The sequence below is a fragment of the Pholcus phalangioides genome, unplaced genomic scaffold, assembly GCF_987345545.1.
Source record: "Pholcus phalangioides strain wild (caught in Gottingen) unplaced genomic scaffold, Ppha-v1.0 ptg000009l_1, whole genome shotgun sequence".
In the NCBI taxonomy this organism is placed as follows: domain Eukaryota; kingdom Metazoa; phylum Arthropoda; class Arachnida; order Araneae; family Pholcidae; genus Pholcus; species Pholcus phalangioides.
In genome coordinates this window covers 40,062,198-40,089,776 of record NW_028301602.1, presented here as the reverse complement: position 1 = coordinate 40,089,776, position 27,579 = coordinate 40,062,198, and the positions used below count along the sequence as shown (strand labels likewise).

Below are 27,579 nucleotides of genomic sequence, written 5' to 3'. Positions count from 1 at the left end.
ACGGATCGGATAGGACTACATATTTATCCCATGAAATCGTTCTCTTATCTATAAAATACACTTGCAGAGCGGAAAAAAGACAAAGAAAAAGGAAAAAACCATATCAGCCACATGAACAAAAAATTTTACATAGTTGCAGTTTTTAACACATTTTCGTCGTCCAGCTGCTATTATTCTACTTTTATCAATGTCAGGGCTTTTCACCTGATAAAATAACGTTTATGTTTGCTGAGTATTCCCCTTTTGTTGATCTTTATTTGATCACATGTTTCCTACACAGACAGTCTCTTTGAGGTTCAAGCCCTTGCGTTTTTTATTACATATCACGACAGGTTCTACAACACTTTACACTGTGCGTCATTTGCTTAATACCAACACTTTTCGTTAAATCGTAATCATTTCCATTTTATAACTCTTCTGTAATAGCTCATGATCAGTCATTAGATAGAAAATCATGCATATATTCGGTTATAGTGATGCTTCTGTATCAGATTCACAGTGAGTAGCTTCCTATTCTTCTTTTTTTTTTAATTTAAATCTCATCAAGTTCACAATTCAAAACTAAGTTAGTAATTCAAAGACAATTATTAAAAAAATTATGTTAATAATGAATCGGGGAGTGAAAATTTGAATAAATATTTTCATAACATTTTTATTTGACTTTTTCAAAGTATTTATAACTGCTATTTAGAAAGGGGTTATGGTAAATAAGAAAAAATATTTGCAAATTATTAGAAACACATATACTATCCGTTAAACATTTATATGTAAAATATGTTTTAAACCGTATGTTGCTTTATATACTGACGTTTTTCTCTATAAATTAATTGTCTTTGATAACTAATATACAGGTGATTCAAAAGCCAGTTAACGTTTCAAAGTTCAATAACACATGGGATAATGTACATAAAGGGATAATTTTTTTTATCCCTTTACGTGCATTAATTATTTAGTTGAAACCTTAAATAAATAATTACGAAAATGGTCAACAGATGACACTTCATCCGATAACAAAAGGGGGAATTGCCATCAAAATGTATCTGTTAGCACAGATTAATTAATATATAGATAAAAAAAATCGGCCCCCATTTTTGTTACTATTTTCTAAAGCTCTCAATAAAACCCCCCATATCGTTTTCCAGCATGCGTTGCAATTTTTATCCCTCTACGTTCATTATTCCGCGAATTACTGAACTTTCAATATTAAATTACTTTTCTATCAACCTGCATATTATTAATGTTAATTGCACAATCACATTATAGAAACCATTTTTTTTTCTCTGTAAAGAGAGTGGCAACGCCTTTCCGTGTGAAACTTGTAGTTTTTCCTCAAATGTACATTTATTTATTTCTTTTTTGCAATAGGGTTACTAAAAATTCATGTTTCTCACGTGTTAAAATTTTTTATTTATTTCCATGTATGCATGCAGACATAAGGATAATAAAAAAATTGAATAACTTTGGAACTTTTTTAGCACTTTCAAATATATATTGCCGGTGCATATTACATAACATGCAAAGTTACTGCGTGCATTTTACGTAGAGTAAGTATAATGGTCACGACAAAATACGTATATCCAAAAAAAAAAAGAAAAAATACTAATAAGGATAAAATCAGTACATAATCACGACGGTTGGTATTCGGTTAGTAATCATGAAATTATTTAAATATTTCCCTGCACTTATTAAAATTACAAAAAAATGAGTCTTGATGTCTTTTTATGATTATAATTATGGAAATAATCTGCGACAAGTTATTTCCTGGTAATTTTCATTGAAATATACAGTTTTGACTCTGTATATTTGTAATAGAAGTGCATTCACAGTTATTACTTTTTATTCCATGCTTCAATATTTCTCTTTTTCTCCTATTTGTTTCTTTATTGTCAATTCTATTCCTCGTTCTATCTTTCTACAGAAGCTGAGAGAGGCCCTAAAAATATTTGGGCCCCAGAACGTTTTTGGGTCTCTGAAACTTGTTAAGACGGCCCTGGAAGAATACAAGTGCAATGCAATAGAAATTCCATCGATTTATTTGTTTTCCGTGAGCATGAAATACCTAAAATAACGCATGAGTATGAAAGAGTTGTCACCATTCGAGTTCTACGAATTTTTTCAGTTATACAGTTTACCATTTTGGACTCAAACCAATTTTTTTCGTGGTCAAGGTCACCATTGAGAGGATATTGGCAAAATATATAACATCAAAAACATATCGGGTTTCACATTCCAAATAGTTCTAGGTAATCCTTCTTATGCCATAAATCAATAGAAAAATTATTCCAGTGCCTGCATCCTTGAAGATGAGCATCTTTTCTCCCTCTATTTTCGTTCAGACGATGGCACAACGTAATTGAAAAAGTTACGCATTTTTCAACAACGAGATTGACATACGTCAGTGTGACTCAAATTTATGCAATATCAAAACTGAATCTTTATGAACTGTCAATATGAATAGAATATATTCAGGGCCTTACATTATTTTCTGAATGAAATTATTGGATAGATATTATACTAATTATATTTGCTGGGTGACAAAATGGCCCATGTTATGCAGTATCTACGTACCCGCTATATGGTGGTCGAGTGGTCATAGTGACGGACTCGCATCGCGAGGACCCGGGTTCGAACCCCGCCGTGATCTGCCGGTTAGAAAGTCTCGCCACACAGAGAGCAACAGACCTACGAACAGCACCAATTCAATCATAACACATTACTCATTTCACTTCTGAAATATAGATGACAGCACTGAAAAATCAAACACAATACTACATATGCACTCAGACTGTTAGGTACACACACAGTTACACCTCCGGCACAACTCACTAGGTAGTAAATCGCGCCCATAAATGGTGATAGACCTGAGTTGAGTGTGCTCGGTTTGAAAGAAAGTATCTACACAAATGCTTGGTTTTATTGAATATTGCTATAAACCAAAATTACACGTTTGAGTGATTATAATACAATATATATAATATGGACAATACGCATATCAGTACACATTGAAAATTATGTACGCTAAATGCCCTCTTTTATTTAGTTCGATGGTGATTACTTCGAGGTGATTTGGGAAGACCTTTACACCTGATATCCAAACATCCTGTGATCCTGTGAAATAGCTCATATTTCAAGGCTGGTGGTAGTCTTCGTTGAATTCGTGATTTACATCACCTACAAATTACGCGCAAATTTTTTTCTCATTCCCCCTAACCACAGTTGGCTACAGTGCAGTTTTCCAACGTCAATGCGTGAATGCTTGCCGGTCTTTCATTTAAAATACTGCCAGCACTGCCTGCTCTCTTCACATGGAGCAGGCAGACCTTCAATACAATATTTTCACAACACCCAAAATTCAGGCTTGCCATGTTCACTTTAGAACATGGAAGACAGATTACAGCAAAATAAGCACAATTCTGACAACTTAAATATTTTTTACCTACTTGGCAAAAGTTCCCACCTTTTTCCTCTTCTTGAACCCTCATAGCAAGAGAGATTTGTTGCCCGCTTCCGCTCTTTAGGGCCTCACATACATCTAGAACGCAGATTCCGGCATTTAACAATTTGAAGTTTTTTAACAGCTGGTTGATGCGAAGATTAAATTTAGGAAAGAAAGAAAATTCAACTGCCCTGGTAGGAGGAATTGAACCCACATCGTCTCACTTGCTGGGTGAGAGCCCTAGACCACAAGACTACAAAGGCAACAGACATCAATATTTCCTTAGAGCTCGTGTGCAGTTCACCTTCGCATTAAAAACTCGTATGAATAGCGGGGAGTGACATTTTCCTTGAATTTACAAATTCGTTAGAAATTCCCCAGTGGAATGTTTACAAGGTGCATGTGCAGTCAAGTAATAGGTAATGACCAGAAAGAACGTATTGAGAAACTGTCAAATGTTAAAATTTTATTGGGCAAATGAAATAACCAAGTGACAAATCGATAATAATCATTTGGAGAATCAGAAAACCAAACAGAATCTTACATTTCTCTGTAATTCCGGAATGATAAAAGTTTGCAACCTTTCGAAATAGGAATCAACATGCGCAGCTGCTCCGACGTCAGAAACTCAATCTGGCCTCGAAGTCTCACTAAAAAGTAATATCTGTATTGAGGATGGTATGTGAGCCGAAGTTTATTTTTCTCAAACTATTACTTATACAACGTCCATTATATGTATGCTTACATATACAATACACGTACAAAATATAACATATTTAGAATTTATAATTGTTGTATATCCATTATTTTTTCCTCAAAAAAAAAAAGTTTTTCGAACATTTTTATAGATATTTTTGTTCCAAAAACCACCATTGAACGGGGAAAAAAAAACAAAAATTAAAAACGAGAAAAACAATCAGCACTGAAAAATTGAAAACTTGTTATGATCAGCTGAACACAAAAATAAACCGCATCTTTATATGAAGCACCACATAATTACTTCGAGGAAACATGCAACTTGAATTGAAGACAACATGATTCTACTTGGAGTTATTTACCGAATTTTCAGTAACGGACGAAATATGTCCATGAAAAACGGCAATAGCAGATAAGAAAAATTTTATTCCTCAAAATTATTTCTTGCTTTTAAAAATAGAAGAAATGCCACCAAATCAAGAAAATGATGTAAAATATATTTTAACATACCGTAACCGGATAAACTTTGTTTTACAAATGACGACTTGAAAAGAGACTTTTATCTGGTCAACTTCTTCTAACTATTAATTCGTATTTATTAGCGTAAAAGAAAACTAAATTTGAGATCCATTTATAGATATTTCCTGTATAACGATAAATTTAAATTTTTGGGGAAAAAATTAAATTTTAAATGAAATTGAGGTAATTAAATTTCAATATTTTGCCTCGTTTGATAAGCCAAACAGTTTTTTTCCTAATTTTAATCAATTTTTATTCAGTTATATTGCCATGCTACTTTAACATTCAGGGTGTTATTAAAACATTTTTTTCTCTTTTTTTTTTAAAATTTACAAAAAAATAAACATTGGAGTTACATAAAACATTGTGTTGATTTTTATGGGTATCTTTTTCAGCTGCCTCGTTGGGAATTCTGTTTGTTGTGGCATTTGTATTTGTATTTGTATAAAATGTATTTGTATAAAACACAGCATGTACAATCAGAAATATATATGCACAAAATTCAAAATAAATCAATAGTTAAATAATATTTTTAATGATTTTTTTACCCCAGCACAGTTTTTGAGCTTTTAGGACCATGTTAAAGGATATAAGACGCTCTAATGGATTAGTTTCTTTTATTTTTATTATATATCATCTCTAAAGATTTTATTGAAACTTCTGTCCGCATCAGAGCAGATTCACCATTTGACTGTTCTGACGCCGTATGATCGAGTTTAAACTTATAAAATTATATGGGGCTACTTTTTTATCGAGTCTATACTGTCCTACCATAACCTGCTACTACTACTAAACCGCATATACCTCGTCCATATTCCTCTACGGAAATTCTAACGAATGAGTGCATATCGCAATGTGCGTGTGTGTGTGTTGTGAACGTAACTTGGTGTTTTTCTACGAGTACTTTATATGTGTTGCTTGTCAAGTGCTATTCCAAATTCCAAAGTCTTGGATCCAAATTCGGAAGCAGATGAATTGGTTGTTTATTTTTTGCTTGTGGCATGCGTAAAATTTTTTTAAATGTTGTAGGCCTGATTGCTTTCTGTGGATCAATAGAACAAGCTAAAGACATTACTTACTCACTTGTCCCAAACATCAACACCACCATGATATATACTTAATATACGCATGTAAAAATGTCTCTTTCTGTATCAACGAAAAATTATTTTCAGCAAAAAAAAGTTCTTAAATATGACAAAAAAGTAAAATAATTACGATTTTTTTGTGTTTAAATAATATATGAAAGATTATTTATACTAGAAATGACTTGGGACGTTTTTAAGAAATTAATACTGTTTACATGAGAAGATATTGATACATAATAAGAATCGGATAAGCAGGGAATGAATCTATAGAAAAATAGCTTGCACGCATGATAAAATAACCCGATATCGATGTAATTGAATAAAAATGTATTCAAAATAAAATAAATTGCATTATGATAGTGCAACCAATTAGGACCTGACACTGTCCGACAAAAAATGTTCAAATCAACCCGCACCTAACTTCATTTTCTTACACGGCCGAGAACCTCTATTGACATTCCCTCCCCCCCCATCACCACAACCCATCTGCTTCTTGGACCTTCATCACACAATCTGCTAGAGACAAAAGAAAGCGTTTCACTTTTTGTGATGAATTTCCGCTCCCTCAAAAAAATTCATTCTTATGTCCGTTTCACTGTTATGTCACTATAGACGTTTCACTTCAAAAATTATAGGCTTCCAACAAAGCTTTTGGTTGAAGAGAGAGGAAAGAAAACAGAAAAAACTTGTTTAAATTTATTCCACTGGCATTTGGGTGCAATATCATGTCCTTGATCGTAGAGTGGTAAAAGAAATTCAAATTTCTGTTTATAACATTTCTAAGAATTTCAGTTAAAAACAATGTGACATCAACTGGGAATAATGGAAGGTGTTTACGTGTTTACCTTTTTTTTTCAAGGTGAAGATTCAAGCCACAATAGATTGATTTCGATGATATTTCAATGGTTACCGGAGCAGCTGCAATACATAATTTTTTTTTATTGATAGATGCCTATAATCGTCAGTTTAACCAAAAAACAAGAGATTATGTCGTTCTTCTTTATATAATTTACAGTCATGTTTACACCGATAGAAATCCGCATGTTCCTCACCAAAAATAGAGGAAATTTTAAATACGATCATGGGATAAGGATAATCGTAACTTTCCTAAAACAACAGAATCTTCTTTTTCCATAGAGAGTAGAGATGAACAGAAATATATACTGTTCTCATTCTTTTTCTTTTCTAGTTTATGTAATTAGATGTTTTGGCTTTATTTGGTCATCGAGAAATGACCATTTCTCCATGTCAGAAATGAAACAATCTCCATGATTGTGACCCTGGTTATTCCTTTTTTTACAATTTGCCTTTTTTTTTAATGCTTCATTTTCTAGAATTATCTACGGTGTTTGTTTCGTTTATAATAAAAACTGTAAATATCCCAATTAGGGATGAGTTGATGAGTCATGTCAAACAGGGAAAGTAAAAGTGATTGAGAGAAAATATTCTTCACGAACTTTCTAAAGGAATTCTTTTTGTTTATGATAACTTTTAAAGGATATTTATAGAATAGAATAAGAAAATTATGGAAAATTTAATTTGGAGAAGAATTAGAATGATTTTCGTAATTAAAAAAACGCGGAAAATTTATTTTTTGTGTAAAGTTTACCGTGCTTATACATAATTGCCTTCGATGAAAACATAAATTATAAGGATTGACCGCAATTCATTATTTGATCGATTGCAACATTTGAAAAGACATCATATTAGTTCTATTTTGCAGAATATTTTAGAACAGATGGAAATAAATAATACGCAATTAGGAGTTGCGTATATTTGTATCAATAAATTATATTTATTAAATTAATAAATATTTAACTTTACCAATTATATAATTTTTATTAAATATTAGTTAAATAATAATTGAATATTTTTTATATAAGTATCCAGTATAAATATCAACAAAATACAGTAATAAAGGTTATTAACAAAACGTAATTTTGCATTGAATATGCAGTTACGGTTACATCAAATTTACATTTAATTTCATGCCATTTCCAGTTTTTCAAGGAATCTGTGAAGACGTGTGTCAATCATACAATTATTTATTCATTCATTGACCCTTACAGCTGCAATCCAGAGATATCTCGTTTAACTTGATCCGCTTTGTTTTGGAAATCCCGAAGTATCTCGGGTTCTTTAAATAAATACATAAATAAAAAACGCTCTTAATTCGTCAATCCCGGAGCCCAGATACCGTTGTAAGCTTTCTTCTCATGATAACATGTTTTTCTTCGCTCCCCCATTCTGCCAATCAACTGCCAGTGGGCGGATTCAGCCAACACCACCTATAGAACAAGGCCTCCGCACGACGCTCGTGACGTCACTGAATAAGGTCATCTCACCTATAGTCATTGGATACAGTAAAAAAAAGTAAAGACGGCGCATGCATCGGCCTGCTATATCCAATGGCTATAAGTAAGATGACCTTCTTCAGTGACGTCACAAGCTTCGTGCAGAGGCCTTCTTCTGAAGGTGGTGTTAAAATTCATCTTTTGTTCACAAGTCTGATTATAGAAGGGAAGAGAAAGGATGTTTTTCCTTTCCTTCGAGGTAGTATAGGATTACTACATACAGCAAAAATAACAGGAAAAACTATCGGGGTTTTTTGCTCTTCTTTATTTTCTTTCTATTATTGTGTTGGGGGGAAAGGAAAACATTTATCATCTCAAGCGATCGAAAAAATATATTGAAAATATGTGACAATTTCTAGATGGTTTAGTGATTTCGACTGTGGCAGTTGTAACGTTAATCAGGAAAAATTTTTAAAAACGCTTAAAGGGCTAATATACTAATCGAGTCATATGGACGGCTCGGAAGCCAATCAGTGTAAGTCAATTCTCTGAAAATGACTTTCGTGTTGCAAGTGCCTTTTCAATGTCAAAACTTTCAGTTGCTAAAGCATTCAAGTAGCGTTCTTCATATTGCCACAGCCGATAGTGCCACTTATACTGGACCACGGAATAAAATTATCTTCTGGAAAATACTTTTCTGGAAGATCATTTTTAATGTTTATTGTTCCATATTCTGGCCGACTTCTGAGCCACTCCATATGAAGTCGATTCGTTCCTTCGAAAAATATTGTTATAGAAAAAATATTTTCAATGTAGAAAAATTTAATGAAAATTTGACAGCGTCTGAAAAAATGCAGTTTTGTAGAATTCGTTGAAAGTTCATCATTATCAAGGTTATGAGAATTAGAATTTCAACGTATTTTGCTCCAGATGAAGTTCGTAGCATAAACAGTCATTAATTCAATAGATTCGGTACGCCCTAAGAAAATGCATCTACCTCAATCAGTCAGTCAGACAGTCATTAATACATAAACTGAAGGAACACGCACGTAAATTTATGTATTATGTCATTAATACGTAAATTTACTGAAGAATTCAGTGACAGAATATAAATGATGAAAAAAATTAGTATAATACTTACCTTTCTGTATGATTAAATTGAAAGAATAAATTGATTCAAAAAACTATATGCAGTATCACAGGAAGTTTTTTCTAGGAGTTATAAATGCATGGAAAGCTACCTTTTTTATCGTGTATTTCTTATGTAGTAGTTCTCAGCGTACAATGTCTGGCGTAAGTGCTGAAAATACGCTTATCCTGAGAACATAATATAAAATATCTCAAAAAATTACAGAAATATTTCAGAAAATGTATTGGATTTCTTTCTTTTATACAGTGTTGTGATTAAACCACACGTCTTGTAAACACCACAATGTTTAAAAAAAAAAAGAACAATGCCCCACACGTAGTCAGTTGCCTCTTCGGGGCAATGGCTGAAATTGTGTATCAGCCTGGGTTTTATTCGGTTCAAAAGTAAAAAAAAAGTCAGTTGCTTTAAATTTTAAATAATTTTACCCAGCACAACAGATGAAGGTAATGATATAACATTCGTTTTTCTTCAAACTAATAAATTAATATGAAATTGTATTTGATTATACGCTTAGAAGTCAATTTAATACGACAGAATCATGTTGTATAATCCATTTCTTGTTCAAAAAATAAAAACCGTTACGTAAAACTAAATGTCAAACATAAATCTCTCTTGGATAAAAAATTTTTGTCACGATAGGAGTGGAACTTGACCTTCATTTTTTTCTGTCTTATTATTACTTCCTGTACGTCATGGAACCTTTTTACAAGTTGAGCATAAGAGAGGACATTACTTTTGCACGAAAAAAAAAAAAAAAAGATGTCGCATTTCGAAGTTCACAGGTTTTTCCTGACGCTTAAATGAGAAAATGCATAGTAATTAGTCAACGGTCATAGTAAGAATGTGACTTCTTTGTAACATTTTGAAAGAGATTTACATCATCATGATCAGAGCATCATACCTTTATTTTTCATCTCGCTGGGCTTTACATCCTTTTTTACCTCTGTGTGCTCTCTCTCTCTCTCTCCCTCTCTCTCTCTTCTTTTCGCAAGGCCCTAATAGTCTTTCTTTCACTAGCCTTACCAACTTCTCCATCAGAATGAACGTTAATATCGTTGGTTTTTTTTTCCAATTGACTAGAATTTGACGTCATATCGTGACGTTTATTTTCGTTGATTTCTTTTATAGCTTAAGATTTTTCTTTTCGCTCTCTCTTGATGATGTCAAAGGTGCTAACCGGCCTTGCATTAACCGCGGTTGCGCGTGTAGGAGAGTATATATATATAACACCTGAAGGCAAAGCTTTCGATATAAGTTAACTGGAGGGTTTTCAGAAAAGACTCCGTGTTTCCATCGTTTCTTTTTAGTCTACGGAGATATTGTATCAATAGGTTACTGTTATAATCTCGAATATCATCTTGAGACATAGGCGACCTCTTTAGCCCGCTGTTCGTAATTTCACATAAGAACCCTTGAAACAATCATCACAGGTAAGTGACTATTTTTTTTCTCAGATTTATTTTAGAAAAACAATACTATTACTTCATTATTATTCCGTGTATCATGACATTAATGATTCGAATAAGAAATAGAACTGAAGTGGGCCAAAAAGGGGGAACGATTACCGATTAATTAGATTTAGTATATACGATAATGTAATATTCTGTTTTTTTATCTTGTAATAACTATTACCATAAGAATTTTTAACGGCTGTGTTTAGTTTTCGCATATCATGCTGATTATGGCCCACGGATTTGGACATAAGTATAATTGCTGTACGAGTCCACCGTATATTTAGCGATTCATTTATTCATCTTATGTTTATTTCTCATTTGCTAATACAATAATTTGGTAATTATCATGCATTCGGTTAGCCTGCTTTTTCTTCCCTTATCCTTGACCCTCAGTAGAGAGAGAGAAATAATATGTCAATCATTTAGTAAATATAGTTATGATAAAATATAATATCGCAGTAATTTTTCTATTATGTAGATTGTTATAGAGCAAAAGATTGTATAGCTTCTTTTTCTGCTTTGAAGGAAAATTTAAAAAAAAAAACAATTTTTTAACTTTCCTGTGAACGTTTTTAGAAAATTAATTCATGATATAATCATTCAGTTAAAAACTAAAATTGCTTTTTTTCTTGCATTGTTGTTCAATTGTCCCCCGAAGCTGGTATTTCCTCTATTCTCTAGAAACTTTTATGGCAATGTTTATGTACCCCTGAAATAATTGTTCGATCGGATCAGACAGATAGATCGAAGAGTTTCCTGGCGGTCAATTCGAAACAATGAACTGTCATCTCGTAAACTCCGGTATGATAGGATAAACGCAATTACAAATGCTTATTGTCTTTCGAACTTTCGATTTCATTGAGTCTTCAAATATTTATCAGAGCTAAGAAGGAATTAAAGTAATAGTTGTTTTAAGTATAATTTATGTATTTTTCATAACGCATCGTTTTATGTCTGTTTGATGACTGATAGTACAAAATTGTAACTGATAACGAAGGAACCCCATAAAGAAGGGTTTTCGTTAGACGTTGAATAAACGTTCGAAAAATGTTGTCAAACGTTATCAGTTTCACGTATTCCTCTTTTTGGGAATGATAAAGAGAAATTGAAAATTAAGAAAATTAAGTTTTCTTCCTTTATGAATCAGTTCCATTGCATATAATTTATTTTATTTCGTCCGATTATGAACTAATTTTAATGCATTAATTTTATCCTCTTTGATGTAACAGTTCTGAATTTGAATCTTAATACGAATGCAGGCCAGATTCCGATTTGAATTGGTTTTTTTTTATTTCCCCTTCTGATTCTTCAGTTTAGAGATGTCAACCAAAAAATCATTGAAAAAAAATCCTATATGTTTTATCGATTCACCCATATCCATAGAAAAACATTAAAATTAAAAACAAAAAATTTGAATTTTGTCTTTCCTTAAAAAAAGTGATAATTTAAAAATTTAAATTTATTGTATAAGTGCTGATCTCACGCCTTCAGGGGAAAACAATCAAGTGCTTGCATGAACGAAAAACATATTTTTCCAATTAAAAACCGATTTTCCGAATTGGGAAGATTGGCCGTTAACAGAATTTGTTTTCTTTTGAATATAAATTTTTTTTCATATTTTTAGTAAACGTTTATTTTCCCTGAAAATGAGTAGGGATGAATTTAAAATTATATAAAGCTCTTACATGACTAAAAATAGAAAATAATTAATACAAACAATTACGTAATGAAATATTCATACCCCAAGAAAAAAGTATCTCGTACTTTCTGAATGTTTTCAGAAATTCGCAGAAATTCAACAAAATAGTTGTGAACTGTTTCTTAGTGGATTAGGAATAACTTTTGAATCACAAAATTTAAAAATCATCAACTAAGAAAGCAAAAAACAGTAAAACTAAGAAATAAGTGAATTAAAAGTAAGGCTTGTCAGTATCACTTTGCAACTAGTAAAACTTGGTACAGGTGAATCGAATCTTTTTCGGGTGTTTTCTCGTTGATTTCGGAAATATATAGATTCATGTCGTGATCATTACTTACTCATCATTGGTTTTGATATTATAAGAAAATTAAAAACAGTTACATTGTTATGCTATGTATGTAACTGTGTGGAAGCTTTGTAAGCTAGATGAATAATCTTTGTAGCTTTTGTGGAGAATCTGTGATTAATTCGCGTGACAACAGAACAACAGCTTTGCATTTTTTTTCTCTAAATGAATCTTTGAATGTTCAGCTTCATAATGTGCAAACTCGTATTGCCGATACTACTTGTATAAATTTCTGATTTTGATCATACTTTTTGGAATAAGTTGCAGGAACAAAAAACAAGAAATACTACATAACATTTACACATTTATATATATCTTAACATTACAAAAAAGAAAATTGCTATGTTTTCCTTTTTAACAATTAAATTGATGGAATAATAACCAACAGAAAATAAAAACTTGAGTCTATGGTCCCGTGTATATTTGAATATGCATAACAAATGCATAGTCAAAAATCCCATTACACCAATTTTTTTCTCAACTTTCTTGTTTTTTTTGAAAGCATATCTTTTAGTGTCATTTTGATACAAAATACGCCTATATAAGTACAATACTCTTGTGTAGAAACAATATATTTCTTATCGGTGTCATTTTCTGAGAGCTGCTGAAATTTCTCGGGCTCAGAGATTTATAAAATCGTACCAAGTTGAGGGAAGTGTAAATAAAATTCAAGGTAACAACTATTCAACTTTGCTGAGCAAGATTTGATCTGTTTGTTGATAACATCAAAAAATCAAGGCAAGCTTTATACTGTATTTTATCCTAATTAGCATTTTAGCTAATTAAAAAATTCACTCTAATTAATTAGATTGCTTTGGTGATGTGTTGTTTAAATTTAAAATATGTTAATAGCACCAATTTACAACCGTTTCTGTAGAAAAAAAATTTTCAATACATTTTTAGGAGGTGAACCATAAAGGGTTAAAGGTTGAGAAAGAAATGGATGCGAATCTTCTAAGACCATCTTTCATCACTTAAATAGCGCACGTTGCATAAGAGTTACGCTTACGTTGTTGCGATCGGATAATATTATTTAAAATGGGGACGGATTTCTCTCTCTCTCTCTCCCGTTTTACTACCAACGGAAAAGTTGCCCGCCGAATAAATCGAAAAACGATAGGTAATAAAATTCGTAAGCATTACGTAGAAAATAGAGTAACGTCATTGCGAAACTCCCACCCCTTCGCCTATTTCTACTAAAGAGGCTAGTTAGTCTATATAAAAAGAATGTTCTAGTGCCTAGACTAGAGGATGGGGGAAAAAATAACAAAAAACAAATGCGCAATAAATAAGTACGTAAAACTGACGCCAGATGTTTTTTTTTTTCTTTTTCTTCGAGTTGGTTTTCCAAGAGGTGAAGGTTATTCAGTCTGGGACGAGGAACGAAAAATATAAGAAAAAAGGTAGAAAGAGAGAGAAAAACAAAACAGTGTAACTGGTGACCTCCATCTTTGCAAAGAAAGAGAAAGAGACGCGAACTGAATCCCAAAGTAGCATCACAAAATCTAAAAGCTATCCCAGACTGACCATGGCCTGGTGCCTTCCTGCTTATTACCAGCGTGAATTTCTGTACGGCATACGAGATGGTGATGACAGGTGAAATTGGTGATGATCCAAACTCTTAAAAAAAAACTCTTTTCGATGACCGAATTCTACAGCTTAGTTATCACAGTATCTTGATAATAGTGGTTGAACATTTTGCGTAATTGAATCTTGATCAACCTCAATAAAGTAAAAGACTAATGGTGAAATCATTATTTTGTTTGAATAAATAAATACAGGGTGAAAACTAAAATTCGCTTCAACTGAAATGACTCATAAACCGTTAGTTATAGAAACATACCTGCAATCAGAAAAGTATCCAGATCACGTGCTTACTTTAGTCGTTTCTTTTACTGGGGGTCGTATATGGATACCGAGATTAAACAATTCAATTTTTTATACTTCCCCACGTCCACTAATTCTCAACTGAAAAGTTGCTGCCCTGTCTTTGTGGAGCCCGTCGAAAAAGTTCCCTGTTTTCAAGTACAGCATTAGCTGAGATGGATATTTAAATTCAAAATAACTGAACATGAGGGAAATAACAGTATGTATTAAGGGAAAAGCGTGTTCCCATGCTGTTCTTTCCCTCATTTCAGTGGTTTCTGAATTCGAATATCTCGGCTAATATTGCGCTTAGAAGCATGGAATGGAATATTTTTATCGTCGGTCTGAGAAGTAACAGAGAAACAACTTACCGATTATTGGAAGTTAGTGGATACTGGGGACGTATGAAAAATTGGATTTCGTATCTCGGTACATGTACGCCTTTTGTGAAATGAATGGCATATTCAAAATTAGCACGTTATTTTTATTATTTTTCTAAAAGTATGTTTCTGTAGGGGGTCATTCAAGTATTACGTCAGCATCGGGGGGGGGGGGGTCGGATTTGCTGACTTTTGGTGACGGGGGGGGGGTTGAAGGTTGCTTACGTCATCAACCACCCTTTTTTGAAGATATGAAATATTCTATGCTGCTGACGAAATTTTGCTGACAGGGGGGGGGGGGGGTCAAAAATGGCCAAAAATCTGCTTACGTAATACTTGAATGGCCCCTAATCAACTGTTCACAAGTTGTTTGAGGTGAAACGGACTCAAGTTTCTTCCCCTTATCAAAAAAAAAAGTATTTTCGGTTTCGAGCAGCAATGGTGATTGAATGATTGGAACAGCACTCAATGGGTACCATAGCCACGAATATCAATGGCCTTTAATTATGCTGAGGTCATTTTTCGGTCAGAATGGTTCATTCGCTTGAATCCCATCCCCAAAGGCCACACAGCTAGAAACAATAGAATGTTTTCTTCTTCTTCTAGAAAGTTCACCGAAAAGGACCTTTTCCCTTGAGTTTGTTGATATTCGACGTGGAATAAACAGGGCAAAAATTTTTAGGTTATCATCTTTGTCCGTATATATATGTATCATTCAGCAAGACAAAGTTTCATTATATGTTCGTGAATGACGGAGAAAAAAAAATCTCCAGATAAAAAGAAAAATAGGACTTTTCCCTTGTTTATCGTTTTTTTCGTAGTGAATTCAGGTCAAGATGAGATTTTTTCGTAATTTTAGTTTGTGATGATGCTGGGACCTCTAATTTGTCAAATTTAGTTGCTATTTTACTTTGTGGACTTCCGATTTTTGTTCATTAATTTATCTACTCCCAACGGTAAGGCAATCCTACTAGTATTTATTTACGAGCTTATTTTGCTATTATATACCTCTTAGTATATTTTTATTTCCTAACTTCATGAATTTTTGTTCATGTTTCGAAATACTTTAGTCTGTAATTGATTTCATCAAATAAAAAAAATGACTGTAAAAAACAGAAATTTAAATATTTGTTTCTTTCAGATTAATTTTAGTTAATTATTATTAAAAAATTAAAACTTACTCGAAAATAATTAAGTAGTTTGGATAAAAAATTATGACCCATTTTGGATATTTCTAAAAATGCAAAAATGTAAAAGTCTCGACTAGAATTTTTGGTTTTCCTGTGTTATTTTTGATAATTTAAATCATGCGCGTTATGTTCCACTGCAAGTTAGACATTGAGCTTGAATAACTCAAGTGGACATTGAAAATAACTGAGGAAGTTTATTCCTGAACTAAAATTGATGTTATCTCATAATCATTTGTAGCTTTTATCATGTATCAATTTTTTTTTCGAATAATCGCACGAATTACTAGTAGCTAACACGAATTATTCCAAGATACCGAGATTTTTGCTTTCTCTCACATTAGAATATTTTTCGATACATTTCTTAGCATTTATGCTTTATGCATTATGCTTTATAAACGTTATTATTACCCTAATAGTATCACGTATAATTATTATCGATGGCCATAACCAAGAATGACTCATTTTGATGAGGACATTAGCTTGAATCGAAATAATTAGACTTTGCAAGAGAAAAAAAATTTAGCATGTGTGCTGAAAATTACTATAGACTAGATAGGTATGCACGTCACGTGACTGACCAGAACCCTGAATAGGTAAGTTGGTTACGTGATAATTGTATTCCTTCTCTACGTTTTCCTTTAACTCTATATCAGTAAATCATTTGTGTGTCGAGTTCGTATAAAACTGGGTTAAAGGTCTGTCCATTTTTCTTTTCTTCATATAATTGAATACATGGAGAAATAAACATTCAATCTGTGTCAGTTCTAGAACTTTCTCTGACTTTCGTCAAACGTTACATAAATAGCATGTATTATTAAAAAAACAACTTATTCACTTCTTTATTCTTTCTTACGTTTCAGTGATCTTGTAAAATGTGTAAATATGCAAGTGGGTGTGAGTACTGTACGTTTGATGGGAATTTTTGACGACTACGGGGGAAAAAATCCATCTGATACACACAAAAAACACACAAAATAAGAAATATTCCCATTCAAAATGCTTTCAGTACGTTGACGTCGGTTATTACCAAATAAAAAATTTCTAACTTCCTGGTAATTCTATTGTGTTCCTTAAATTTAGGTTCAAAAACATTTTTGCTCCCGATGGTCAGTGTAAAATCTCAAAAATATCTGTAATTACTGTTACATCAGGAAAACGAAATGCTTAATATTTTGCCTGCATATGCAGGCATAATATATATATAAGAGGAAGCAACTGAGGAGTATACAAAACAAAATTATACGGCGCTTTACGATTTCAAGAACATCAACCTCCGCTGTTTTGTTTTTCTCCATTCTATTCAAATTTGCATTCAGAAGAATGAACAAAAGAAAAATGAGATTATACCAACGTTTTTGAAACGCTTTCCAAATATTACTCAATAAATCACCTGCGGAACATGCAACTAAGATAAATTGCCGTACTATTTTTTCCGTTTAAAATTTTGCTGGCATATAAAAAAGAAAACTGTTTTCAAAAATAATTTATAAGTAATTGTAAGTAATTTCTAAGTATTAATAATACTTGAATATATTTTAGGAAAACACGCGTAAATTATTCAGAAAATGCATTCCAGTGAATAATAAAGTTGATTTACGCGTATTTGCAGTTATAATTACTTTTTGGTTAAATCAGGTCGTCTCAACTTCTCAGACATTGCCGGACAAAAAAAAAACGTCCATGAAACTCAAGGGCCAAAAAGTTATACTGCGGTATGTAGATTCACATAGTGGCGTCTTATCGGGTGTGTCAAATGGGGGTCCAGAGTAAGCAACGGGAATTTTATTCATTTTGAGATTATTTTTTCACTAATTATGTGAGTTTCTTTAAATTCTGAAATCACTTTACCTTTAAATATGGATCTTCATTAATTATGAAACGATTTCTTTTCGTAATTCTAGTAATATTTTTCAATAATTATGAAAATGAAAATTTCAATGTAATTCTGGAAATTGTTTCATTAATGAGAGGATTTCGTTTTAATAGTTCTGTAATTATTATTTTTTCATTAGTTCTAGAATAATTTCTTTCAATAATTCTGGAAATTTTTAAATTAATTATGAAATCATTTATTTTTCAAAAATTGTGAAACAACTCTTCTCATTAATTCTAAAATCAATTTTGACATTATTTCTCATTAATCCTGAAATTATTTATTTCATCAGTTCTAAAAATGTTTTTAAAACTAATTTTAAAATTATGTACTTGTTTCACCGATTCTGGAATAAATTTTTCCGTTGAGGTTTTTTTCCAGTATTTCTATGAATTCTGCAACTTTTTTTTGATAAAATGATCGTCACGTATTCCCAAGGGATCCGCATGATCCGTCCAGGGAAGAATGACTAAGAAGAATTTCCGTTGGCGGGCCACGTGAGACTCGCGGGCAATGCGTTGAGGACTCCAGGGTTAAAGCGTCAACCTTCGCGTTGGAAGGTCAGAAATTCCTGTATACTCGATCTCTCAAGGGAATTGTTCGAGGAAGTTACCAAGACATCCATGCCCAAAGCAGAACTCAAACCCAGACCTTCCCAGCCAAGGATCGGCACGCTATACACCCGACCAACAAAACGAATTGTGGAACCTGCTTCAATTTGTCGTGAAATAACCGTGTTGGTAACCTAAATAGAATACCTCTGAAGCAAAAAAAAAAAAAAAAAAAAGAATTAAAATTAATAATTAATCAAACCTTGGAATTTGATTATAATAATTTTATTGCAATTTATAATCCATGAAAGTATTTCGAAACACGTTTGTGTAACTTAAATGAGTAGCACTATGTGGAAGACCCGTACAGACTCATTTTAATATATGTTAGTAGTGATTCTTGGTGCTAAACGATTTTTATTTGCATAATGATCCCGATATATCCCGTGCAACTGCTAATATATGTATAGTTAAAAACAGTATTAAGATATCAGATTTTTTTTCTATCGGTGACATTCTGTGAAAATTATCTCATTATTTTATTCTATTCTAAGCAACCTTGACCATGTCAAGGACGTTTTATGTGTGTCATATGAGCTCTAGAGCGAGAATCCGTTATTTACAGTAAACTTTTTCCCCCCGTCGCATCTTCTGGTTCAAATACTACAGTAATCGTTTCAAGTGTAGTTGCCCCTCTTAAAAAAACCAAGAGTTTTTTCTCTATTATATGATCATCAGTTATCGTGCAAGTTACTCTGGTGAGAGCTGTTTGGCTTGAGAATGATTTTTATGTTCAAAACAAAAACATGTATGACGTACACAAACATGATAACAAATACATAGAACGCGAAACATTATTGCGACAAAAACTGTTTTTCTTCAGATTTGAAACTGCTATTTTGCTGCAAGTTCTTTTTTTCTCCCTTTTTAGTCTCTGAATTCCAAAAATGCGAGTCAGAAATGCCCTTCAACTCCTTTAAGATACGCATTGGTATGTGTGTGTGTGTGTATATATATATATATATATATATTTGTGTACAAACCGTGCGATTATGTGGAAAACTCTAATCAGTAGAAATCACATACTCATCACAACTCTGTCTGGAATCATTCTGGAAGAGTGTTTGTTTGAAAACAAATCGATCTTTCTCTGATAGTAGGCAAACAGCGAGAAAAAAGAGAATTTTTCGAAATACACTGCGTAAATAGAGAAGTTAACATTTTATTAACATCAATTCGCGTTTTTTATAACATTATTTACATACGTTCCTATTAAAAATACTTTCAGTAATTCGAATTTTCCCATATAAGTATTTTTTCACCTATGCGTTGCTTGCGTTTCTAAAAACATAATTTTTTTTTAAATTTTTTAACGCTTGAGATACTTACATTTATTTTCCAAAAACATAATCTACGAGAAATTAAATATGAAAATTTTTCATGGAATGAGCGTACGGAAAGGAGGGGTTTTGGGTTCAAATCCCTTCCTCGAGCAGAGATTGTGACGTTATTTTTTAGTGAAAAACGCAATCCCGGGGTCTTGCGGAAAGTCCTGCGTACCCCTATGGCCTCTCACATCTTGCAACGGAGACCTTGGATCATTGGCGGACCCCCAAGCCTTAATTTTTACGGATCCTCTTATACCGAATGTATAGTGTGATAGAACAAAAAATGATAATAATCATCCCGGTCTTCCGTGCTGAAGATTTGTCAGCCTTATGCTTGTGGGGCTACGACATTAACATACTACACTCAATTGTCAGTTAATTAAATTGTATTTTTCAACTCTTCAAAACTCGTTTCGAGTGTATTAAGACAACGTATTCTCATCGTATAGTATATATTCCCGACACAATCTCATATTCTATCAAGAAATATATGCTCGTAGAATACGAGAAGGCCGTGATTACATGAAATCTAAACGCTAAGCGTATTTTCATATATTCAAAGATGCGGCGCTTTCATTTGAGAATTATCATTATTATTATTTACAACGGTGCTTATGCCGAGAAATACTGCAATTTTAATCCATTATTTTTACTAGTTACATGACCGAAATAGATTTACGTTAAAAAAAAAATAGAGATGATTCAAATACTACATTAATGGCAAATTTATTCATTTAAGTTTGTGGTTCTTTCAAACATAGTGATTATAAATATTTTATTGTTATTATTATTTTTCCACATTGAAAAACGAATTTCACCTTTAATTCCAGACATTTCTCAGAAGAAGACGGTGAAGAAGCCCAGTCAATTCTTACAAATATGACTATTGAACAAGAAATCGAGGAAACTGTAGCATCGCATAAACTTGTACCTTTCGATTCGAAGGTTCTTACAGAAGAACTCAAGCAAAGAGCGAAAATTGAACTTCACGAGACTGAAGAGAAGAAGAAAGAGTATCTGAAGGAACTGAAAAATTTACTTAAAGGTAATTACTGATATCGTCTCAAATACAAGAATGCATTATTTGATAAAAGGAAATACAGTATTTCGAATATATATATATATATATATATATATATATTTCATATCTAGCATCTAAAACATCACAATCGCTAACATCTATCTCTACTTCATGGCATAGCAAGTAAACGCCTTTATATATAGACTATACAAATAAAGAGCTGACAACAACTTGAATAGTTGATGGAATTGTCCAATCTGTGGCAGTACTGCACACTTTGATATCTGTAGTAATAATACAGAACGCCCTCAGAGTCGAGGATAACTTCGAGGTAATAGTGGTGACCGCGACCTTCATTGCTATGGGGCGCCGGAATTCTCAGCCCATATCTCCATAGGTGATATTCCCTGTAATAAATTCCAAGATTGACGACGAAGCAAACTTTTCCTTTAGTAATATGCTGTGAAAAGTTTTTAGTCTCGTTTAAAAGGCGCCAAATTGAGAAGAAAAAAAAATTTTTTAGGAAGAGACGACATAGACGTAAGTCGAGGGGATGTAAGTGAGGGTTTTACCGTAGTGGTATATGATGTGGCACGCACAAGTAAGTACGAAATCGCGTGATTTGATTCCTATGCAAAAGAGTGCTCTGGAAAATGAAATCTTCAAATGCAAGCCGTATACACGTACAAATGAAACAACAGGCAAAACGCCCAACAAGGTGGCTGAATGTTTGACAAAATACATTAAGATCAAGTGACATCCTGAGTTTCTAGGTGAATGGTAATTTTGACATCATAGAAAACTGTAAACATGACCTTTCCAGCCAAAACAGATGAGTTTGCTTCATTTGCTCTTGGTGACGCTGACGGTATATACGAGACTCGTCCTCCTCGTGTCTGGTTCGACATGATGACAGCAGGATTCATCACTGGTTGCAAATATACACGTTGTACGCCCTCATACACTGCTTGCATTTAGCAAAGCATTTTGTTTGTTGGAGAACCTTCTTTGTATAGAAACTGATTACTCTACTTGTACTTGCTTGAAGGCATCCAGCACACACACACACTGCAAAAGCCGAAACTACAAACGAAAACTTACTCTATCCCCCAGGCTTGTATACATTTTGCCGAAAGCCTACCGTAACTTGGAATGAAAAAAAGAGTAAACCCATCGCCCTAGGCACCACGCCCCCTCCCAACCCTATCCTAGTCGTGGCCCCATGGGCGGAGATACGATGGGCCCCCCCCCCCAGCATCAAAGGTGAAGTCGACAGATCTAATGCATATATGTACAGATGAATCAACATCATCATCATCATCTTGCCCCCCACCAGCAATAATGACCGTGCCCCCCCCCCAGACTTCCAAGTCTATCTCCGCCTATGCGTGGCCCTACCACCACTGTTACTTACACGGGTGTCGGAAGCGTTTGGAACCTCTAAATGTTCTTCTTGAGCTCTATAAAGGAAATTTTGATTCCTGAATCAATTCTGAATGATTGGACCCTTGCTCCAGATTACTGTGAGCAGCAACTCCGGTTCCGACGCAACTGGTTACTTATATTCTCTACTCAGCTGACCACTGGCGTACACAAAGGGGGGTTTTGGGGTTCTAACCAACCCCCCCCCCTTCCCCCAAGCCGAGATTATAGTGTTATTTTGGAGGGGAAAACGTAAACCCCAACCCGGGGGTTACGAAACGTAAAGGAGAAAAAAATTGTTCTCTCCCTGAGAAAATTCTGCGTACGCATATATGCAGCTGACTCATTTCTCAGATTATTGACCGCGTTCTTTGCTGTCACTACAGGCACCAAACAATGTGGTGCTGCCATCTCTTGGTCAGATATTTACATGTTTATCTATATTTGATTTGAATAGCCCTGATACGTCACTTTTCGTCTTCATAACAGTTTATTCTGCTATTATTTTCATGGCACTCAACATCTCCACTGCGATATCGATGCAATATAAGTATATTCAACGAAATTTTCTCATTTGTTTTCAGAAGAGAAAGATCTTTTTCCTTGCTTAGACGACAACTTTCTCCTGGCTTTCCTACGAGCAAGGAAATTCGATTTGAAGAAGGCTTTTACTTTAGTCAAGCATTTCTACTCTACCAGGAAGAAATATTGGGAAGTTTACGATGATTTCGATTTCTCAACAGTTAAACATATGATGGATCTCAATCTCGTTGGATTCCTTCCTTACAGAGATGCAGATGGCAGTTTGATCCTAATCATACAAGCTGGTAAGAGCAATGATAAACATCATTCCATAAACTTAACATTACACTGAAACATTCGTAAATTTGTATGAGAAACGTATAAGTTCTTACCCGAATTAAAATAGGAATATTTTCCATGTGCAGGTCAATGGAACCCTATGGATGCGAACATGACACTAGTGATGCGAACCCTCACATCAGGACTCGTTCAGGCAATCACCTCAGAAGCAACTCAGATCGCAGGCTTCAAAGTCATTGTCGATTTTAAGGGTTTTGGAATGAAGCAACTCACCAGTATAGGAACCAGTTACTTATGGCTTTTTGCTGAAGCACTACAGGTAAATCTAACAAGGGTTTTTTTCTTCCATAAGCTGATACTGTATACAGGGCCTGTTTCTTGTATGTTCGGACCCTGGACAATTTCGGGAATGGGGGGGGGGGGGGGCCTTAAACATGTGTATGTAGTCTTCTTTGAGGCAAACGCATACGCGGGGGGGGGGGGGCATGCGGATTCTACCTAAGATACAAAAGGCAGCCAATTATGGGACTCTGAAAATTTGTGGGTCCTGAGCTGTTACTCTGTTTGCCTATGCTAGAAACAGGCCCTGACTGTATATTACACTGTAAGTTCTACGTTATGAAATAGTGGATATAATTTTCAGACAAAAGATAAATTATTTACCACAAATAAAAGATTCGAATTTACAAGTGCATCCCCTTAATTTTTGGTATTTTACGAACATATTGGTTTCAATGTATTGATAGTTGTGGTTTATGTTGCTTCTAGAACTGTTTTCCTGGAAGATTTCGAGGAGTTCATATCGTCAATGAAGGACCTCTCTTCACTTACATATGGGCAGTTCTCAAGGCTGTGCTTACCAAGAAACTGAAAGAAAGAGTAAGTGTCATTGAAATATCGAATGTTCTTCTAAATTGTTGATCCATCGTTGATGAAGATTCAATCAATTATCTTGTAAACATAAGTGCTGAAACTGTGGGGCTAAGATGTTTGAGCACCCCCCCCCCCCATAATGAACTTTGAGAGGGACCTGACCACCCTCCCATAAAATAATGAATGTACAATGCAATGCAACGCCCCCCCCCCTTCTCTTTCGCATGGGCTTGAGTCCCGTATATACAAGACGACTTACAATTTTGAACCCCCCTAAATATTTTCATCATGTCGGTGCCTCTGCTTGTCAATCGATTGGTTTCTACAAGTGGCTGTTACCAAACCAATGGTTGATAAATCGTTCTTTCGGTGAGCTGTTGATTAAGGAAATGCCGCTCTTATGCGGCCTTATCAGCGGAAGTGTATACTCGAAAGTCTGGAGGGGCACGATGATGCAAATTCATATATATGCATATACATTAGATCAGTCAGCTCCACCTTTCACGCTCGGGGGGAAGGGACATGTGTGGCCCCAAGAGCAATCCCTGACAAAAATGCTCCACCCGAGCTTAAGGGTTGCAAAAACCGTCCTTTTTTTTATGCCATTTCAAGCGTCCTTCTATGTTTTTGGAAAATTAGCCCTTTTGTCCTCCTTTTCAGTTTTCCGGAATTATTTCTCTGGGGAAATTTTTTTTCTCTTTGAAACATATATTTCTTCATTAGTTGAGTGTTTTCTTCCCCCAGCACGCATTCACCAACAGACGCCGAAGTTCCCATGTTTTTTCAGTTTCTGCTTTGTTTTTAGCAGTTCTGTTCAAATTATTTAAAAAATTATTGTTGTGGCCTGTTTTATTGTTCAGAATAGTGGCGCCATCTACTGTAAAAAATTTGGATACGTGACGTCACTAAGCGTCACTCCATTTCAGTTTTCGAGGCTGGTAACCCAACTCGAGCTAAGTTTGTGGATCCAAATAGATTTGCTTCCTCTACACTTCTATTAGTGCTGCCATCTATCTGTCAAATTATAATAATAAAGGGGCAATAAGTATTTCTACATACCGTATTCAAAATGCTATATATTAAAAATTTATTAACCGTCTTTTCTACAGCATTTCAACTCAATAATTTATTGTGAATTAAAGCATTGCCAAACAATTGTTTATTGTTTTGCAAATGCCAAATTAATAATAACAAATATGTATTTTTTCAAGCAGTGTAATATTGATCTCGACTTTCTTATTTCAGTTCTTTTTCCATGGCCGCAACATGAAAAGATTACACAAGCACATCATTCCAACTGTTCTACCAGAAGAGTACGGAGGTGACCTTGGCCCATGGAGTAACAGCGTCTGGGCAGAAAAGATGGAAGAATACGAGGATCACATATATGACACTTACATGAAGTACGGGTACAAGAAGAAGTGAAATCCATCAACTTGGAAAAACTTTTTTCATTCCGAATCTGGAAAGCTGGACTTTAGATTCGAGATTAATTAGAACTCATCGAGGCAGTAAACCTCGTTGTCTTGTGGCCGTGTATTACCTCAATTAGTTACTCCACTGAGCAATTAAGAAGGAAGGACTCCACAGAGAGAAGAGAAAACGTTAATATAGTGAATTTATGGTATACGAAAAATATATATAGGAACTTCATCCAAGATTGTGGATCCTAGACCGAGATATTTCGTACCATAGAATTTAACACTACAACGACGGAAGCGGTCATTTTGGCCGCAAACGTACTTGTAATGACATGCGAATATACCCGAACGGTTTATCTCAGGTACTTCAATATTCCATGACTTTTCTCATCTCGTTGAGGCTCTTAAATCCCTAAAGTATGGATATTCTAGGTTTCTTAGTTTTGTGGTAAAATGAAGCTCTGCCTAGAACGACAGTAGCGGTCATTTTGATCGCTATAGAGATATTTAACTATTATGATTGCAAAACATGATGAAATGGAATGGACTGTCTTCTAATACAAACGTTAAAATTGAGAGAACAAATGTTCTATCAGGGTGTTTCTCAAGTATCTATTTCGTACCTATTTGGTAGCATTGGAAGGTATACTTTTAAAAAAGCTAGTCGTCATCTTCGCGCGCTTCTACTGCATTGCATTCACTGGTACAATGTCGCACGACGAAAATAATATTTATTTTTCACTATTTTACCCATGGACAAGGCTCTAGCCCTGGGGCCGAGACGATCCGTATCATTTTTTTCTGGTTTTTCTTACACTATAAATTCTCTATAGAGGGGCTGTGGGTGGCCCCACCAATAATCCCAGTCTAGAGGCTCTGCTGAATGATGTGGGGAGCCAATATTTCACCCTGTATCATGCTTTCAACTGAGCAAAACAATAGCAGAGAAAATCGGTCTTGAGTATTATGCACTCATAAAGTTGACGTCGCAGACAAATGAAATTTCTGCCAGAAATTATGAAATTTTATTACTCTGCTAAAATGAGTGTCGTTGAAGTTTTCGACAAAATAAATTAATTCAGTGCACAATGCGATCGACATCGAAAAACGGTCTTATGTATTGTATTTTACATTGCTCAGGATTTGGCGGCTATTTAGTGTTTTTTTTTTTTTTTTTTCATTCTGCATATACAATTTATTCGCAAATTAATAGTTGATTTTTTTTCCTACCGTCGCTCTAAGCAATTCCCGTCGTTCTAGTGTTAAACATTTGCAATGTAAAAAAAACGAAGTTGGTTGTATGCTCACAGACTAGAACCTTGTCAGCCCTGAATATATGGCCCATGTAGATGAAAAGTTTTACAATGTGCAAGTAACTCCTCAGAATTGTTCATTAGATAAGTGCAAAAACGTACGTTCATATAATTACGTGCGTTTTTTATTCCCGTCTGAATATTTGTCTTTTTTTGGCTCCCACATCATGATTCGTTCAAAAATATTCACTGCTCTCTTGAGAAAATTGCGATTGAAAAAATTTAATTTTTCCTGCTTCGAAATGGATCTTATAATCTGTTGTATAATTAAGTAAAAGGGTGCATAGATGAACGTTACGGTTATCACTCACAGATGTGCTGTGAGTGCTGTCTGTTTGTATATATTTACGTATGTATTTATATGCCTGATTTTTCTCATCAAATGCCAAAAATATTTATTTATTTTTATTACTCTATTTTATCTGCTTTATCTAAGCGGATGTGTATGTATACTACTTGTTTCTGTGAAAACAAATAAACATTTTGTTTTTTACCAAAACGTATGTTGGGAAAAAATACTTGTGTTATATTTATTTATCTCTCGTATAAAACACTACACCTTGTTAATGTCGTCATGTGCAATAGTATCTGCTTCTAAATTTTAACAGTTGTTGTTAGCGTGTGGTAAACTAATGCTAGTAAAATGCGCAGAATATGGCCCTCCTTGATTTTTTGAAATTATAATCGAAATTAATATAGACCAGAATCGAACTGATTCTTGTCCATTTTCTTTGTGATTACAATTTGAAAAAAAGCCATGGGACCTTGAACCTTCACTCG

The 27,579-nt window shown here is 34.0% G+C and overlaps 1 protein-coding gene across 4 annotated transcripts; it reads left to right on the top strand.

The window, feature by feature from the left end:
• Positions 1-274: 274 nt before the first annotated feature.
• LOC149083057 (alpha-tocopherol transfer protein-like) lies at positions 275-27,302 on the top strand. Of its 4 annotated transcripts, XM_089236179.1 has the most exons (7): positions 15,659-15,881; positions 19,471-19,530; positions 20,758-20,972; positions 22,955-23,197; positions 23,318-23,511; positions 23,961-24,071; positions 25,311-27,302. In XM_089236179.1, the coding sequence occupies exons 3-7, from the start codon at positions 20,807-20,809 to the stop codon at positions 25,488-25,490; spliced, it is 894 nt and encodes a 297-aa protein (XP_089092305.1). In that variant the 5' UTR covers positions 15,659-15,881; positions 19,471-19,530; positions 20,758-20,806; the 3' UTR covers positions 25,491-27,302. The 4 variants fall into 4 exon arrangements, with proteins under 4 accessions (XP_089092302.1, XP_089092303.1, XP_089092305.1 ...); XM_089236176.1 differs by lacking the exons at positions 15,659-15,881; positions 19,471-19,530 and adding an exon at positions 275-498; XM_089236177.1 differs by lacking the exons at positions 15,659-15,881; positions 19,471-19,530 and adding an exon at positions 10,428-10,610.
• The last annotated feature ends 277 nt before the right edge of the window (positions 27,303-27,579 follow it).